The sequence below is a fragment of the Saccopteryx leptura genome, chromosome 7 (assembly GCF_036850995.1).
Source record: "Saccopteryx leptura isolate mSacLep1 chromosome 7, mSacLep1_pri_phased_curated, whole genome shotgun sequence".
NCBI classification, from domain to species: domain Eukaryota; kingdom Metazoa; phylum Chordata; class Mammalia; order Chiroptera; family Emballonuridae; genus Saccopteryx; species Saccopteryx leptura.
The window spans coordinates 50,466,632-50,482,476 of NC_089509.1; the positions used below are offsets into that span (position 1 = coordinate 50,466,632).

Sequence of the window (15,845 nt, forward strand, 5' to 3'; positions counted from 1 at the left end):
GCAATAATTATCTATGGCTAACATCAAAAAAGTAACTTGTCATTACATATCTGCTAATGGAAATACACAATACCACTTATGAAGTAATTCACCAAATCTGATCAATATTCTAGATCTAACAATCAAATTATAGAAAATATTATAGAGAAACATGTTAAGTGGCATCATGGGATGCAATTAGCAACATTCTGAATGTAGGAAATGCTATAAGATAAATGACCTGCTTTATTCAACAAACAGATTAAACTTCTTTATGGAGTGGGGATCTGTAAATTTTTAAAAAACACCTTTACTAAGAAACATTTGGATTTTATAGTAAATCACAGTGTAATCTTAGTGATATAGGAAACAAAGTAAGATATATATATTATATATATATATATATATATATATATATATATATATATACACAGAAACTAGTGGGATATAACTAAAGTAGCAGTTAGGGATTAATGTATAGTCTTAAATAAATTTAAATCTTAAATATATGCCAATTATTTAGGGGTAAACATATACTACCTCTATTTAAAAGGAATGTTTAAAAATCAAATTATGAAAAGAGTAGGTCTTATCCCAGGAAAGCAAAGATAGTTGATGTCAATAACTAAATTAATGCAATTTGCCTCAATAACATATTAAAGGAGAACTTCATTTCATAAAATAAAACTTTATAAATCTGATGCTTTAAATCTTCAATAAACAGTATGCATTTGGTACAATGAGTTTACTGACAGTGCTAACAATTATAATCAATATATAAATGGTTAAAAATTTTCTATATTCCTAATTTCTTGGAAAATTTTTGTGAGGTAGATATCATAAGTTATCATTCTGAGCCTTTTTTCTAAGTTTGGGGATGTAAAGAAATGAAAGCAGGTGGTATCACCCTATCATATACCTGAGGATCCAGGTGACCAAAGAGTTTGAATAGTTTAAACCAAGACACATGGACATTAAATGGTACAAGTAAAACTGGTGTCCGTTTAAAGCTGATTTATAATCTCTCTTTTTAAAGAAATGCCACTATTTATTTTAGGATAAAATCCTCTACTAATTGAGTATAGATACATAATTAAATTTAGTTGGAAAAGTATAGTAGATGAAAAATTCACATGCTGGTTCAGTGTAATAAATATAACCAGATTATTTCACATAATTATTTTTGGTAAAGTAATTTCCAAGCACCCATTCATCCTCTATACGGGGTAACCCCTAAGTCTTCACTTAATACTCTATGTCGGGGATCACTGCAAGTCAGAGTTAAACACTAAGAAAAACAGGGGGTTGAGCTTACATATAAAGCAACTCGAATTCTATAGTTTCCTGTTTCCAGAAGAGAGGCTATAAGAATGGCATGCAAAATTCTAGGCCCCTGATAAATCAGTTAAAATTAGAAAATGGGAGTATCTATCTATCTATCTATCTATCTATTTATTTATTTATTTATTTATTTATTTATGACAGAGACAGAGAGAGGGACAAATAGGGACAGAAGGATAGACAGACAGGAAGGGAGAGAAAGGAGAACTATCAATTTTTCATTGTGGCACCTTAGTTGTTCATTGATGGCTTTCTTACCTGTGCCTTGACCAGGAGGTTCCAGCAGAGAGAGTGGCCCCTTGCTCAAGCCAGAGACCTTGGCCGCAAGCTAGTGACCCTGTGCTCAAGCTGGTGAGCCCATGCTTAAGCCAGAGACCCCGGGGTTGCGAACCTTTGGTCTTCTGTGTCCCAGTCTGAAGCTCTATCCACTACGTGACTGCCTGGTCAGGCGAGATGGGTGTATTTAAAGCAACTGGACTGACCCTGTAGATTCTAACACTGTAAAAGGAGCTTTCTTAATTTTCCAATTCCACTGTCTTATGGTTATGTTCATAACATTTAATAGTCAACAAAATACATACTTCTTTGGCTGGAAGTGGTATTAGAAATCAAGGATTCAACACCTTCAAAATAAGGTCAAATATGGAATTCACTTTGGGTTATATACACGGAGAATTGCAAAAATAGAAGCAAAAGCCAAGTACAAGTAACAGAATATTCTTGCTGGAAAAAAAAAAAAGCCCACAAAGACAACCTTTTCCAATCTCTTTATTGTCATGGGAGTACAAGGTCAGTTCCAGACAGATAAAGCTATTTGCTCTATCCACTTGTCAAATGAGTTTGACAACTCGTGTCATGCCAATTAAAAGGTCTGGCCCTGGCTGGTTGGCTCAGCGGTAGAGCGTCCGCCTGGCGTGCGGGGAACCCGGGTTCGATTCCCGGCCAGGGCACACAGGAGAAGCGCCCATTTGCTTCTCCACCCCTTCCCTCCTTCCTTTCTGTCTCTCTCTTCCCCTCCCCCAGCCAAGGCTCCATTGGAGCAAAGATGGCCCGGGCGCTGGGGATGGCTCCTTGGCCTCTGCCCCAGGCACTAGAGTGGCTCTGGTCTCGGCAGAGCGACGCCCCGGAGGGCAGAGCATCGCCCCCTGGTGGGCAGAGCATCGCCCCTTGTGGGCGTGCCGGGTGGATCCCAGTCCGGCACATGCGGGAGTCTGTCTCTCCCCGTTTCCAGCTTCAGAAAAAAAAAAAAAAAAAAAAAAGGTCTGCCCCCTGATTAACCAGGATACACTTTACATAGAAAATTTCCTTTGATTAGGCTTGCTATTCATTTTAGGCTATAATAATAAATAATCGGATTATTACTATGTGAGCTTAATTCTTGGAATTGGGAAACTCATTATGCTTTAGAAAAACGCAAGTAAGAAAGAAGATTCAGTAATAAAAAATGTGCACAGTTTATTTTGTGTGTGCATGTGTTTGTGTATATATTTAGTAAGGTGGTAATGATTATGGTAATCAACTATCTGAACCTATCCCTAATTCCTTTTTAATGGGAGAAAGAAGACTTCCAGACTTTATTATTATTGTCTATTTTTAATAAAGTTTTCACTATGAAAGTAATACATTTCTATTATAAAATTCTGTTATATATAGAAAAAGAGAATGAAAAGTCACCCATAGTCCTACCACCCAAAGGTAACCACCATAAAAATATGTTGTGTACTTTATTTCAAAAATGTCATGGAAAAGTTTTGTTTACAATTGTGTTAAACACATTTAAATGGCTTAAAAGCTAATTTTAGCATAAGCCATTTTCCAACGTATTACAAAATATTTGCAAAAAACTTAATGGCTGCAAAATTTTCCTACAGAAAATATACCCTGATTCTTATGAATAATAATTCAGTGGAAATAATCTTAAGATCCCTTCATGGTATCATCAAACTACCAGCCTTTGTGCACCATAAAAATCCTAGCAAAATCATTTTTTCTTGTCTGAGTGTCAAGAATATATTTCTGCCCTGGACGGCTGGCTCAGCAGTAGAGTGTCTGCCTGGCCTGGCGTGTGGAAGCCCCGGGTTTGATTCCCAGTCAAGGCACACAGGAGAAGTGCCCATTTACTTCTACACCCCTCCCCCTCTCCTTCCTCTCTCTCTCTCTCTTCTCTTCCCGCAGCCAAGGCTCCATAGGAGCAAAGTTGGCCAGGGCGCTGAGGATGGCTCTGTTTGCAGAGGAGCAATGACCCAGAAGGGCCAAGCATTGCCCCCTGGTGGGCATGCCAGGTGGATCCCAATTGGGCGCATGAGGAAGTCTGTCTGCCGCCCCCTGCTTCTCACTTAAGAAAAATTAAAAAAAAACCAAAAAAAAAAAAAAAAGAATATATTGCCCTGGCCAGTTGGCTCAGTGGTAGAGTGTCGGCCTGGCGTGCAGGAGTCCTGGGTTCGATTCCTGGCCAGGGCACATAGGAGAAGCGCCCATCTGCTTCTCCACCCCTCCCCCTCTCCTTCCTCTCTCTCTCTTCCCCTCCCGCAGCCAGGGCTCCATTGGAGCAAAGTTTGCCCGGGCACTGAGGATGGCTCTGTGGCCTCTGCCTCAGGTGCTAGAGTGGCTCTGGTCGCAACAGAGCAATGCCCCGATGGGCAGGGCATCGCCTCCTGGTGGGCATGCCGGGTGGATCCCGGTCGGGTGCATGCAGGAGTCTGTCTGACTGCCTCCTCGTTTCTGGCTTCGGAGAGATGCAAAAAAAAAAAAAAAAGAATATATTTCCCACATCCTTAGGTTAATATTAATTTAAAATTGAAATGTACTTTTAATTGAAATGTAATTACTGTATTAAATTCAGAAATCAAGGAGGACATAATAAATTGTTTTTCAGGAAATAAAATACAAAGCTTTCCTAAGTTAAAATCTTGCACACATTAGCAATAGTAAGAAAGTAGATAAAATTAAAAGCTTATTTTCCATTTACCCAAGAGGAAGAGATCTCATGTTATGATTTGTTTCTACTGATTCATATGTCTTACCTTGTAAGGATGACTTATTGAAGGCAGTAACAGAAGTGGCTATAGAGGAGGGGGTAAAAGAGGGTAAATTGACTTAAAAGATGATGTTTGTTCAAGTATATAACATCACTGAGTTGAAATAGTTGTCTATGGATTTACATAAAGCCAAAACCTCAGGATAAAGTTTGAAGTTCTCTATGTACAGAAGATGTAAGCATTTATCTCCTTTTCTAAGCTTTTTATTTCTCTTAATAAAACAGACTTATGTTGAATAAATAAGCTTGCATTTCTCTATGCGACGTCATGCAAACCATCATTATCTAAGATAAAATTTGAAGTATCTTCAAATTTTTCTATAGATTAATACTGCAAACTATGTCTATTTAGAAATTTTTGGAATTAAACTGATTAATATTATAAGCCAGTTGATTTTGGGTGCTGACCTTAAAAAAAATATTTAGCAAGAAACTTCCAACCTTGAATGATAATTAAGACTCTGGCAAAATCATAGTGAGACTACAGTAATTCACACTTTATTAAAACAATAATGAATTTACATGCAAATTTTCATTTCCTGATTAAATCTCAAAGCCACAAAGAATTAAGTTATATTCCACCAAAATAAATATCTATAGGTAGATGGAAAAGTGTAAAACAATCACAGCTAAGAAAGACAAGCTTTGATTATAATTTCAAAAGCCGAAATCAAATTAAATTGTTACATTTAGTTTCCGTTTCTTATTTCCAGTGCCATGTATTGACTTCTGTCTACAGGATCCATTAAGGTGCCATTGTGAACTTGAGAAAAACTATACATAAACAGAATACAAACACATACACATATATGTACATCCTGTCAATGAATAAAACAAAAAGCCTTACCTCTGCTGACATCCATTGCATATAATTCTCTCAGTCCAAGGTCATTAAGAGATTTTGTCAAGTCAAGTGGCTCCTGAGACTGATAATCCTTCAACAATAGTGTATGTAATGGATCAAACTCACATTTGCTGCATATAATAGGGGCAAGTTCTTGAAGTGCTGCGTGTGGGCTCACTCTCACAATTGTCTTCTGTGTTTTTTTAAAATTGATCACTACTCTCACAGTTTTCTGAAACACAGTTTAAAGCCATAGTTATAACATTATTTACTGAAATAAACTTTCTACAATGTCTAGAATAATGAGATATCTACAAGTATATATTCATACAATAAAAATATTTTCTATTTTAGTGTAAAATTTTTTTGATTAATGTCACTTCCTAAATCCAAATCAGATTCTTAGAAATAGTTTGCTTATTAAATACTTTAGATTAAATTCATAACCTGTGTAAAGAACTAAATTTAAATCCAAAAAAAAACCATGGATATTTTTGCTTTGTTCCTTAAAATATTTACTTTAAATGTTTTATTCTATCCTTCAGTTGAGAGATATTTATCTTTTAATAATTTGTTCTGTGTCTCAAGAAAAAAGGGTATTTTGGTTAGAACACTAAAACTTTTTAACTTCTTGCTATTTAAGAATGAGATAATCCATATAAAGAACTTAGCACAATGTCTGGCACATACTAAATTATCAATGAATCAACATTAGCAGGCTGGGTAGCTTAATGGATAGAGCATCATCCTGGCTTGCTGAGGTTATGGGTTCATCCCTCAACAGGGCACATATAAGAAGAAACCAATGAGTGTAAAACTAAATGGAACAACAAGTTGAGGCTTCTCTCTCTCTCACTCCTCCCCTACCTCTCCCTTCCTCTTTCAAATCAATGGACAATTTTTTCAAAAAAAATTAGCTATTGTGACTATCTATCGTTACTATTATTATTACTACTTTGGCTAACTTTAATGTATTAGTAAAAAATATTAAAATATTCTTTATTTAGATACTTAATTCAAAATTGAGATTTTTACACATCTGATCATTTTGATGTAACTGGATTAAATCCTATATATAAATATAACTTTGAACCATGTGACCATACTAAGTGAAATCTACAGATTGCAGATCCTCAAAGCTTAACATGTATTCATAAAACTGAAATGACACATATGATCCCATGCTATAGCATAAATAATAATATCTACACCTAAATAAATAGCATACATATTTAGATATAGAGACCAATATCCTACTGTTGTTGGTCAAATAAGTTTGTAAATATGATGTATATGTTTGCTTGCTTATAGTTTGCATTGGGTGTGAGAAACAGGCTGTAAGCAGGCAAGGTCCTTATAGCCTAAGGCTTAGTTTTAAGACTAAGCCTCTTCACCCTTTTAATACTAAGATTTTCTCAACACTAAGTTTTTCCCACCCACACCCTTGACTGTTGCATGATGTAGGGTGGTACACTCTTATGAGGAATCCCATTTAGGCCTCAGATAAGTGGCTTTGTATCAGAGACTTCCTTATTTGTATATATATTGGCTTACGCAGGGGTCTCAAACTCGAGGCCCGCCCACCAATTTTGTGCGGCCCGCAGACTAATCAAACTTCGTGGATTAGTCTGTGGGCCAGTCTGCAGGCCGCAGAAAATTGGTGGGCGGGCCGCATGCGGCCCGCGGGCCTGAGTTTGAGACCCCTGAAAGGCTTTAATTTTCTTCACTATAAAATGAAGCAAACTAGGGGTGCTCTCTCTCTCTCTCTCTGTTTCTGCTCAGCATTGCAGAGGTCTCCCTGATCTCTTGCCCTCTTCTCTTGTGGCTTGCCTGTCTTGGTGAGACACCAATAAACAGAATGGCCCACCATCCTCCGACTCCGCCATTTCTTTACCATTTGCCCAAATTCAATGAGGACCTGCACGTGAATGGCCATGATGGCGGCCCCTGGCCATACACCTACTTAATATAAAGTCTACCGGAAAGTTCTGTCCATTTCTATCACAACAAGTTTCAACACGTAAGTACATGTTTATTTGGCGCATGTGTGCCTCTCTATTTTTATCACTTAATGTATACATACTGATGTAGCAAATTAACTAAACAAAGTTAATTCACGTTAGTCTTATAGCGATAGTGTACCCATGGCTACTGATAAAGTTCATTTACGCCACTGTAATTTTTCGAATTTCAACAAGGAAGAAATGCTACAGAAGCATGTCTGTCACATCCACCATGTTCCCTGGACTTAGCACCCTCTGACTATCACTTGTTTTTGTCCTTACAAAATTTTTTGAAGGGCAAAAAATTCAAAAATGAAGAAGATATCAAACAAGCACTGGTTCAATTTTTTGCATCAAAAGATAAAACATTTTTCAAAAATGGGATATACAAATTACCCTCACGCTGGCAAGAAATCATTAATAATAATGGCAATTATATTATTTAATAAAGTTTATTGACAGTAAGAAAAATTTGTATTTTGTTTTATTCCAAAACCAGAGAGACCTTTCCAGTAGACCTTATATTTAATTTTCAATAACATTTTGTAGAAAGCAAATAGGCTTTAGGATTGTAAAAATAAAATTAACTGTCTTTGCAAAATGCTTTTGAAGAATATGAAGAAAATATGAAAATATATGTACTCAAGTCATTTGTAAATGAATTATTAATATAAAACCTTTATATATTTTCTGAAGTTAAAAATGGTTAATGTTGTTCCCAATGAAAGAGTATTTCTTGAAACCCATAAGCTTCTACCTCCATTGCTTATAGAAAAAGAACAATTATATAAGGAAATAATGTTATTAGAATATTATGGTTAAATTTTTTTTGCTTAAAATCCATACATTACAGAAAACTGAGCCATTTTGTAGCTTAAATGAGCAATAATTAGAAGTTAGTAAATTATAACCACAACTTACCAAGTAAATGAAGTCAAAAAATTATTTTGATAAATTCTTCAATAAATTTTTGTTGTTGTTGTTTATTTTAAAAATCACAGAGGTAGAAGAAGCGAACCATCTGGGCTATGTGGGCTCAGAAAACAAGTGACAGAGGCAAAGGAAGGGCCCTTGGAGCTTAGGAGAGAGAAGGAAAAGGAAGAAGCTGCAGGTGGTGTGTGTGAGACAGAGAAAGAAAGAGCCAAATGAATTGTCATTAAAAGGTTCTAAAATCTTCCTTTACATATAAAATACTATTTTAAAGAGTATCCTAAAATAGAGATCATTCATAATTGTCAGATTCTAATGCTGTCATATAGATCACTTTATAGCATCTAAAATCCAAAGTATTCCTCAAATTCTACCTAACCCAAGGATTAATAACCAACTGAATCCTAAACAAAGTCATATAGGAAAACACGCCAGCCATGTTCACATCAAATCTGACCAGAAAAGGCAATTCATATTTTATTTATAATGAATTACAGATAATGACTGAAAAATCAACTTAGTATTTTAGCCGTAAAATACCAAAATCTCCAGTGAAATTCTTACCTCTGGTATTATAGGTGTAGGTTTTTTCTTATCCACAATTTTTGGCTTTAATATTACTTTTTCCACCTCCAGCATTCCCACTGGTGTGTTTGGCTTAAATTTAATCAGGTTTTTTTCAGCTGACAGCAAATCAATTGTGTAACTTGATGGATTCAAGTGATACTGGGCACAGAGGAATATCAACAAGTCCATCATAGGTTTACTGTAAAGCAAGCATAATGCTTATTATAAAACAATTTCATCAACTGTTAAAGTCATTGTTTCAAGAATTTTTCTTAAGGCTTCTTGTCCTCCATAGATAAAACAAGGCTACAAACAGTATATGTGAAAGCAGCTTAAAAATCTAGCTATTGATATTTAAGCAGACAGAATTATAGTTCTTAAAATGTCCTCAGTAGTGTTCAAAAGAGCGTAGATCCAAATGTTGATTTCAAAATTATCTGTATTTTGTCTGCCAAATTGTCTTCACGTTATCCTTTACCTACCCAAGAGCAGTCTCTTAGTTAAACCAGATGCTCTTTCCCAATATTACTTAGAATGCTAGCAGTCTTTAGCTTACAAATTGATTCTATCCCAAAGTTCCCAAAAGACTAAAGCATTAAAAACAACTACCCTAGCCCTGGCCAGTTGGCTCAGTGGTAGAGTGTCGGCCTGGCGTGCAGAAGTCCCGGGTTCGATTCCCAGCCAGGACACACAGGAGAGGCACCCATCTGCTTCTCCACCCCTCCCTCTTTCCTTCCTCTCTGTCTCTCTCTTCCCCTCCCGCAGCCGAGGCTCCATTGGAGCAGAGATGGCCCGGGCGCTGGGGATGGCTCCTCGGCCTCTACCCCAGGTGCTAGAGTGGCTCTGGTTGCAACAGAGCAACGCCCCGGAGAGGCAGAGCGTCGCCCCCTGGTGGGCATGCCGGGTGGATCCCGGTCGGGCGCATGCGGGAGTCTGTCTGACTGTCTATCCCCGTTTCTAGCTTCAGAAAAATGTAAAAAACAAACAAACAAAAACAACTACCCTTTGGGCTTTAAAAAGCACAGTATATATCTGTATGAATAAACACATAAAAATCTTAAAGTGTGTAGTTCAGATTTCTTAATTCATTCAAACATTTAATATTTTCTAGGCATTAGAGACATAGTACAAGTCTTGTGTCATACTTGCTCTCATGTATCTAATGCTCTACTATACTGCTCACAAAACTTAAGGGATATTTCAAAATAAATATGAAGCTATAAAATATCTCCTAATTTTTGTGAGCAGTAGAAAAGACTCAAAGACCTTCAGTAAAAAATGTTCTCTAGAATTATTTTCCAGTCTTCAAACTACATTCCCTATGTCTTTATTAGCTGCTTTAAGATTTATGTCCTCTTGACCTAGCATGCTCGTACATATAAATTTTTCCATAACTGCCCAGATTTTGACATTGGATAGTACACACTAAATTTCACTTACAGGAATACTAGCATAATGATATACTGAAGTTTATATCTTGGTAACACAGTACTACATGTGAGAGCAATTTGATGTTAACACACCAATTCTACACCTGGAAATAGTACCTTCTTTTTCTTATAGTAAATAAGGTTAAGAAGAATTAGGCAATGTCTAGGTAAATACAATAAATTCAGTAAGGTGGAAGAAGAGAGAACTTTCACAGTCAACCAAATGGAGTGCTGTCCACTATTGTCTGAGAGTAAATAATGATATGTTCAGTTATTTTATGTAGAAAGAGAAAATGCGCCAAGAAATACATATAAAAGTACTAAAGCTTACACTGCAAACATGTTTTCTTAAGTGTGTAGTCCTTTAGAATTTAAAAAACTCAAATGTTCAGTTCTTTAGAAATACACAATAAAATTTAACAAACAAAAATACATATTGGTGTCAAGTTTTGTTTTGTTCATTCCTATTTTTGTGCCATCATTTTATATCCCTTTATGTACAAACATACAAACATTTAAAGCAAAAGATATTTTCCATCTTTAAAAGGTAAGAACAGGCCTGACCTGTGGTAGCCCAGCGGATCAAGTGTTGACCTGGAATGCTGAGGTCACTGTTTCAAAACCCTGGGCTTGCCCAGTCAAGGCACATATGGAAGTTGATGCTTCCTACTCTTCCCCCCTTCTTTCTCTATCTCCCCCCCGTCTCTCTTCTCTAAAATGAATAAAAATAATTTAAAAAATAATAAAACACATGAAATGTTTATTTAAAAAAAGGTAAGAACAATTTAACAGTCTTTATTTAACCCTTCTGATATGCCTTAATTATTATATTTTTATCTGTGATATATTAATTTTCTAATTTAAAGATAGGGTGGATAATGGACCAAGAATAGTATAAAAATTTGGTCTTGTATAATCTGTGGTTCTATGGAATGTTACCTCCCAGGGTGACCAGATCACAGATTCCTGAATAGGCAGATCTTTTGCCTTAAGCAATCCCTGCCTGTTGCTTTTATGCATCTAGGTAAATACACATTTGAAATAAGGATAACTACCATCAGGAGAACACAGAATTATCCTGTAACTCAATCCCCATCTTGCTTTCGCCTACCTTCTTGTAATCTTCTTTAGATTTCCTCCCTAATTTCATACACATAAAAGAAACTGCAAAACTGTCAATTCTACAAAGCATTCGAAATCTTGCTTGCCAGCAACTATCACCAATTTTGGCTTAAATTTACATCAACAAATCATTGCACTCCATACCAGATTTCATAGCAAAAAGGTTTCATGCTGACGAGAGCTATAACCTGACCTTTGAACTCAACACAATCTAGATGTTTTCTAATAAAAATGCCTCTTTGAATGGCAGCTAATAATCACAAAATGTTTTTATGACTTTATTGTCTCATACTATAATTATAGGTTCAAATCTTTATTCAGTAATTCCTGAAGTCAATTTTGTCTTGAAAAGATTCCTATTCCAGAAAGATACATTCAATAAACCAGAAAGTTCTGCAACAGACACCAATAGAAATGGGAATTTAATACTGCACACAATAATGTTATTTTAAATATATTGGAAAAGAATTATATTTTCAACAACTGGGATTGTGAAAACTGACTAGCCATCTGATGACAAAAAAAGTTATGTATTGCCACGGCCAGTTAGCTCAGTGGTAGAGCATTGGCCCAGTATGTAGATGTCCTGAGTTTGATTTCCAGTAAGGGCACACAGAAGAAGCAACCATCTGTTTCTCCACACCTGCCCCTCTCTCTTTACTCTCTCTCTCTTCTCCTTCTGCAGCCATGGCTCAATCGGTTCAAATGTATGAGCCCCAGGCATTGAGGATGGCTCCATGGAGCTTCTGCCTCAGGCACTAAAAATAGCTTGGTTGTGAGCATGGCCACAGCTGGAGGTTGCTGAATGGATCCCAGTAGGGGTGCATGTGGGAGTCTATCTCCCCTCCTCTCACTTGGTAAAGAATAAAATGTTTTATATTGGTCTTTGCTCAGCTTCCTCTTGGTGGCCTATACAGAGAACAGTCATCATGCTCATGACCAGGATTTTTTTTTTTTAAGAGACAAAGAGGGATAGATAGGGACAGACAAGAACAGAGAGAGATGAGAAGCATCAATCATTAGTTTTTCATTGTGACACCTTAGTTGTTCATTGATTGCTTTCTCATATTTGCCTTGACTGTGGGGCTACAGCAGACCGAGTAACCCCTTGCTCTAGCCAGCGACCTTGGGTCCAAGCTGGTGAACCTTGCTCAAACCAGATGAGCCCTCACTCAAGCTGGCAACCTTGGGGTCTCAAACCTGGGTCTTCCACATCCCAGTCCAAAGCTCTATCCACTGCGCCACCGCCTGGTCAGGCCAGGATTTTATGCTCAATAGTTCAGAGGTCCCCATGCAGACTACAGCTGTGACAAAAGGTGTGAAGACTTGTTTGTATAGATTGATTTGTCATAGATTTATCAAGTCAAGTATTCCAAAATGTTTTAGCCTTCACCTGCAGATCATAAAAAATATAGTGGGGTTTCACAGCACCCTCAAAAACTTCACTTTTTTTTTTGTCCCCACTCCTCCTGCTACCCCGGAACTTTGCAAGGGCCCACTATCTGCTTGCATTTTTACCAGAATAAAAGGTACAAAAGATGATTCTATTGGGGAAAAGATGTAATAAAGATGCTTGGATTAGAAAAAGTACATACTCCTCAAGTTTATAAGAGCATCCATTCAGTGCATGCAAACTTGAAAGTGGTTAAACATTTGATAGGAATGAAGTCCCTGAGGTTGGCACAGAGATTTCCAACAGAGGACATGGCTACTGAGAGCATGCAGAGTTAGCAGTACATCTAAGCCTTGTAGACCAAGAAGCAATTAAGTCCTAATGACGGAGCGGTTCCAGATTTTTTTTTTCTCTCACGTGAGAAGCAGGGAGGTAGAGAGACAAACTTCCGCATGTGCTCAACCGGGATCCACCCAGCATGCCCACTAGGGGTCGATGCTCTGCCCATCTGGGGCTGTACCTCTGTTGCTCGGCAACTGAGCTATTTTAGCACCTGAGGAGAGGCCATGGAGCCATCCTCAGCACCCAGGGCCAAGTTGCTCCAACTGAGCCATGGCTGCGGGAGGAGCAGAAAGAGAGAAAGAGAAGGGAGAGGAGAGGGTTCGGGAGACAGATCGTCACTACTTCTGTGTGCCCTGCCCAGGAATCAGAACCTGGGACATCCACAAGCCAGACAAATGCTTTACCGCTGAGCCAACCAGCCAGGGCAGAGCAGTTCCAGATATAAAAGTGCAAATTATTATTATTACTATTATTATTATTATTATTTTACAAAAGAGCAAAAGAGAGAGACAGAGAGAGGGACAGGTAGGGACAGAGAGACAAGGAGGGAGGGAGATGAGAAGCATCAATTCTTCATTGCAGCATCTTAGTTGTTCACTGATTGCTTTCTCATATGTGCCTTGAGTGGGGGGGGGGGGGTGGCTACAGCAGAGCGAGTGACCTCTTCTTGCTCAAGCCTGTGATCTTGGGATAAAGCCAGTAACCTTGGGCTTCAAGCCAACATCATAGGGTCATGTCTATGATCCCACGCTCAAGCCAGTGACTCTGAGCTCAAGCTGGATAAGTCTACGTTCAAGCTGGCAATCTTGGGTTTTAAACCTGGGTCCTCTGCATCCTAGGCTGATGCTCTATCTACTACACCACCATCTGGTTGGCCTGAAAATTATTTTTTATTTAAAGATGGTGAGAATGTGTTCTCAATAAAATATTTTTTAAATGATAAAAAAAAGTTATGTATCTAATTCTTACACTAAAGCAAGGTCCATGTGGACTGATAAATAAATATGAGGATACAATTCAGGGTGGTGAGGGGTGGGGAGCAAAAAGGAATCTATCTTCATGCCGTGTATGTTGCAGAGCACTGCTGTACCACAGAACTTTCTGCAATGATGGAAATTCTCTGTATCTGTGCTGTTCAATACTGCACCCTCTCACCACATGTGGCTGTTGTGAATGGGAAAGCTATAGTGAAGAAAATCTGACAAGCTCAGTGACTGAAAGTAACCTCACAGGGTGCTCTAAACATAAATTACTAACTGGACAGGTCACGGTGAGTAGTTACACCCCAGCTCTATAACTCCCTTCAGAAAAGGTTCATCTTTACCTTAAGCAAATCATGTGCATCTAAATGAACACATCTTTTGACATGCCAGAGTAAACCTCTTTTCCAGACCCCTCTAACCATACTTAAGGGTGCACATGAGCCTGTTGTCCATACACCTACCCTATTTACTGTAAATGTTCTCTCCCATTTCACTTTTTATCCAGTCAGTGATTTCCCCCTCCTTATTTGTAAAGCCAGTAGCCACGGCCACCATCAGGTGGCCCAGGCAGGTTTGCATTTGATTCGGACAAATGGTAATGGAACAACGGAGCCAAGAACTGGTGGGCCATTATCTTTATCCTAGCTTGCACTCAGCGGGCAAGAAATACACACAGTGGGAAAAGACTTCCCTTTCCATTCAGGGCTCCCAAAGCCATTGACTTATCCGAGTTTCCTAGAATCAAAGGTTTGTAGCTCACCAGCCTTATTCACCTCTGTTCCCCATCTCCCTCTCTCTGCACAAACTCTGCACTAACTGGCTTCTCCTTCAGCACTCTACAATCTTGGCTGCTTCTCCTCTCCTCCACATGGCCTTTCTCTGCTCTCCTCTCTAATACTAATCTCAGGAACCAAGAGAGAGCAAGCTCCTGGTCTGCCCCACTTTATAGTGTAGAAACCAAAACCTTTAATCCAATATACAAACAAGGAAGTCTCTGATACAAAGTCACTTATCTGAGGCATAATGGGGTTCCTCATGAGAGTGCACCACCCCCTATCATGCAATCAGTCAAGGGTGTGGGGAAAAGCTTAGGCTTAAAACTAAGTCTTCGGCTTTTACGACCCTGCCTGCTTACAGCCTGTCCCCCACACACAATGAAAACTATGTGAGCAAACATATATATCATATTTACAAACTTATTTGACCAACATTATTCTACCACCAACAGATTTCATGTAATCTTCCTTACTTTCCCTCTGATGACCTCAAATGAATTAAAAGAACTGCAAAACTGCCATTTTCCAGAGAATTTTTTACCTCTTGCTTCCAGGGATGTCCTCTGGCTCATAAACTCCCATAAAATTTTCTGTAGGTGTTGGCATTCTTACATCAATACTATGAGCAGTTGAAATACATTAAACTAGTGGAGTAACAAACTGAATTTTTAATTTCATTTCACTTAAATTCAACTTAAATAGCCACATGTGGTGAGTGGCCGCTGCATTACACTGAGTAGTCTAGTGTAGTTGTTCTCAAAAGTATGATTCATGAACCAGTAGCATCAGTGTCATTGGTAACTTTTTAGAAATGCAATCGTGAAGTCCCCATGTAAAGCCAGTAGCCACGGCCACCATCACAGCCACATGGCCAGTGCAGGTTCGCATTTGATTTGGACTGACGGTAATGAAACAACAGAGCCAAGAACTGGTAGGCCATTAGCTTTAATCCTAGCTTGCACCTGGTGGGCAAGAAATACACACAGTGGGAAACACTTTCCTTTCCATTCAGGGCTCCCAAAGCCACTGACTCATCCGAGTTTTCTAGAATCAAAGGTTTCTACCTCACCAGCCTTATTCACCGCTGTTCCCCATCTC

General features: G+C 38.2%; 1 protein-coding gene across 10 annotated transcripts in view; it reads right to left on the reverse strand.

Annotated features, from left to right (window-relative positions):
* The window catches only part of COBLL1 (cordon-bleu WH2 repeat protein like 1), a 183,246-nt gene that overhangs the window by 54,102 nt on the left and 113,299 nt on the right, over positions 1-15,845 (reverse strand). For 8 of the 10 annotated variants that reach the window (XM_066345022.1, XM_066345016.1, XM_066345015.1 and 5 more), the window contains 3 exons: positions 8,699-8,900; positions 5,205-5,433; positions 4,344-4,382 (listed from right to left, as the gene is read on the reverse strand). In XM_066345022.1, the coding sequence (XP_066201119.1) occupies positions 4,344-4,382; positions 5,205-5,433; positions 8,699-8,900 (470 nt within the window). The remainder of the gene's footprint in view (positions 1-4,343; positions 4,383-5,204; positions 5,434-8,698; positions 8,901-15,845) is intronic. The other 2 variants (XM_066345024.1, XM_066345017.1) reach the window with 1 other exon arrangement.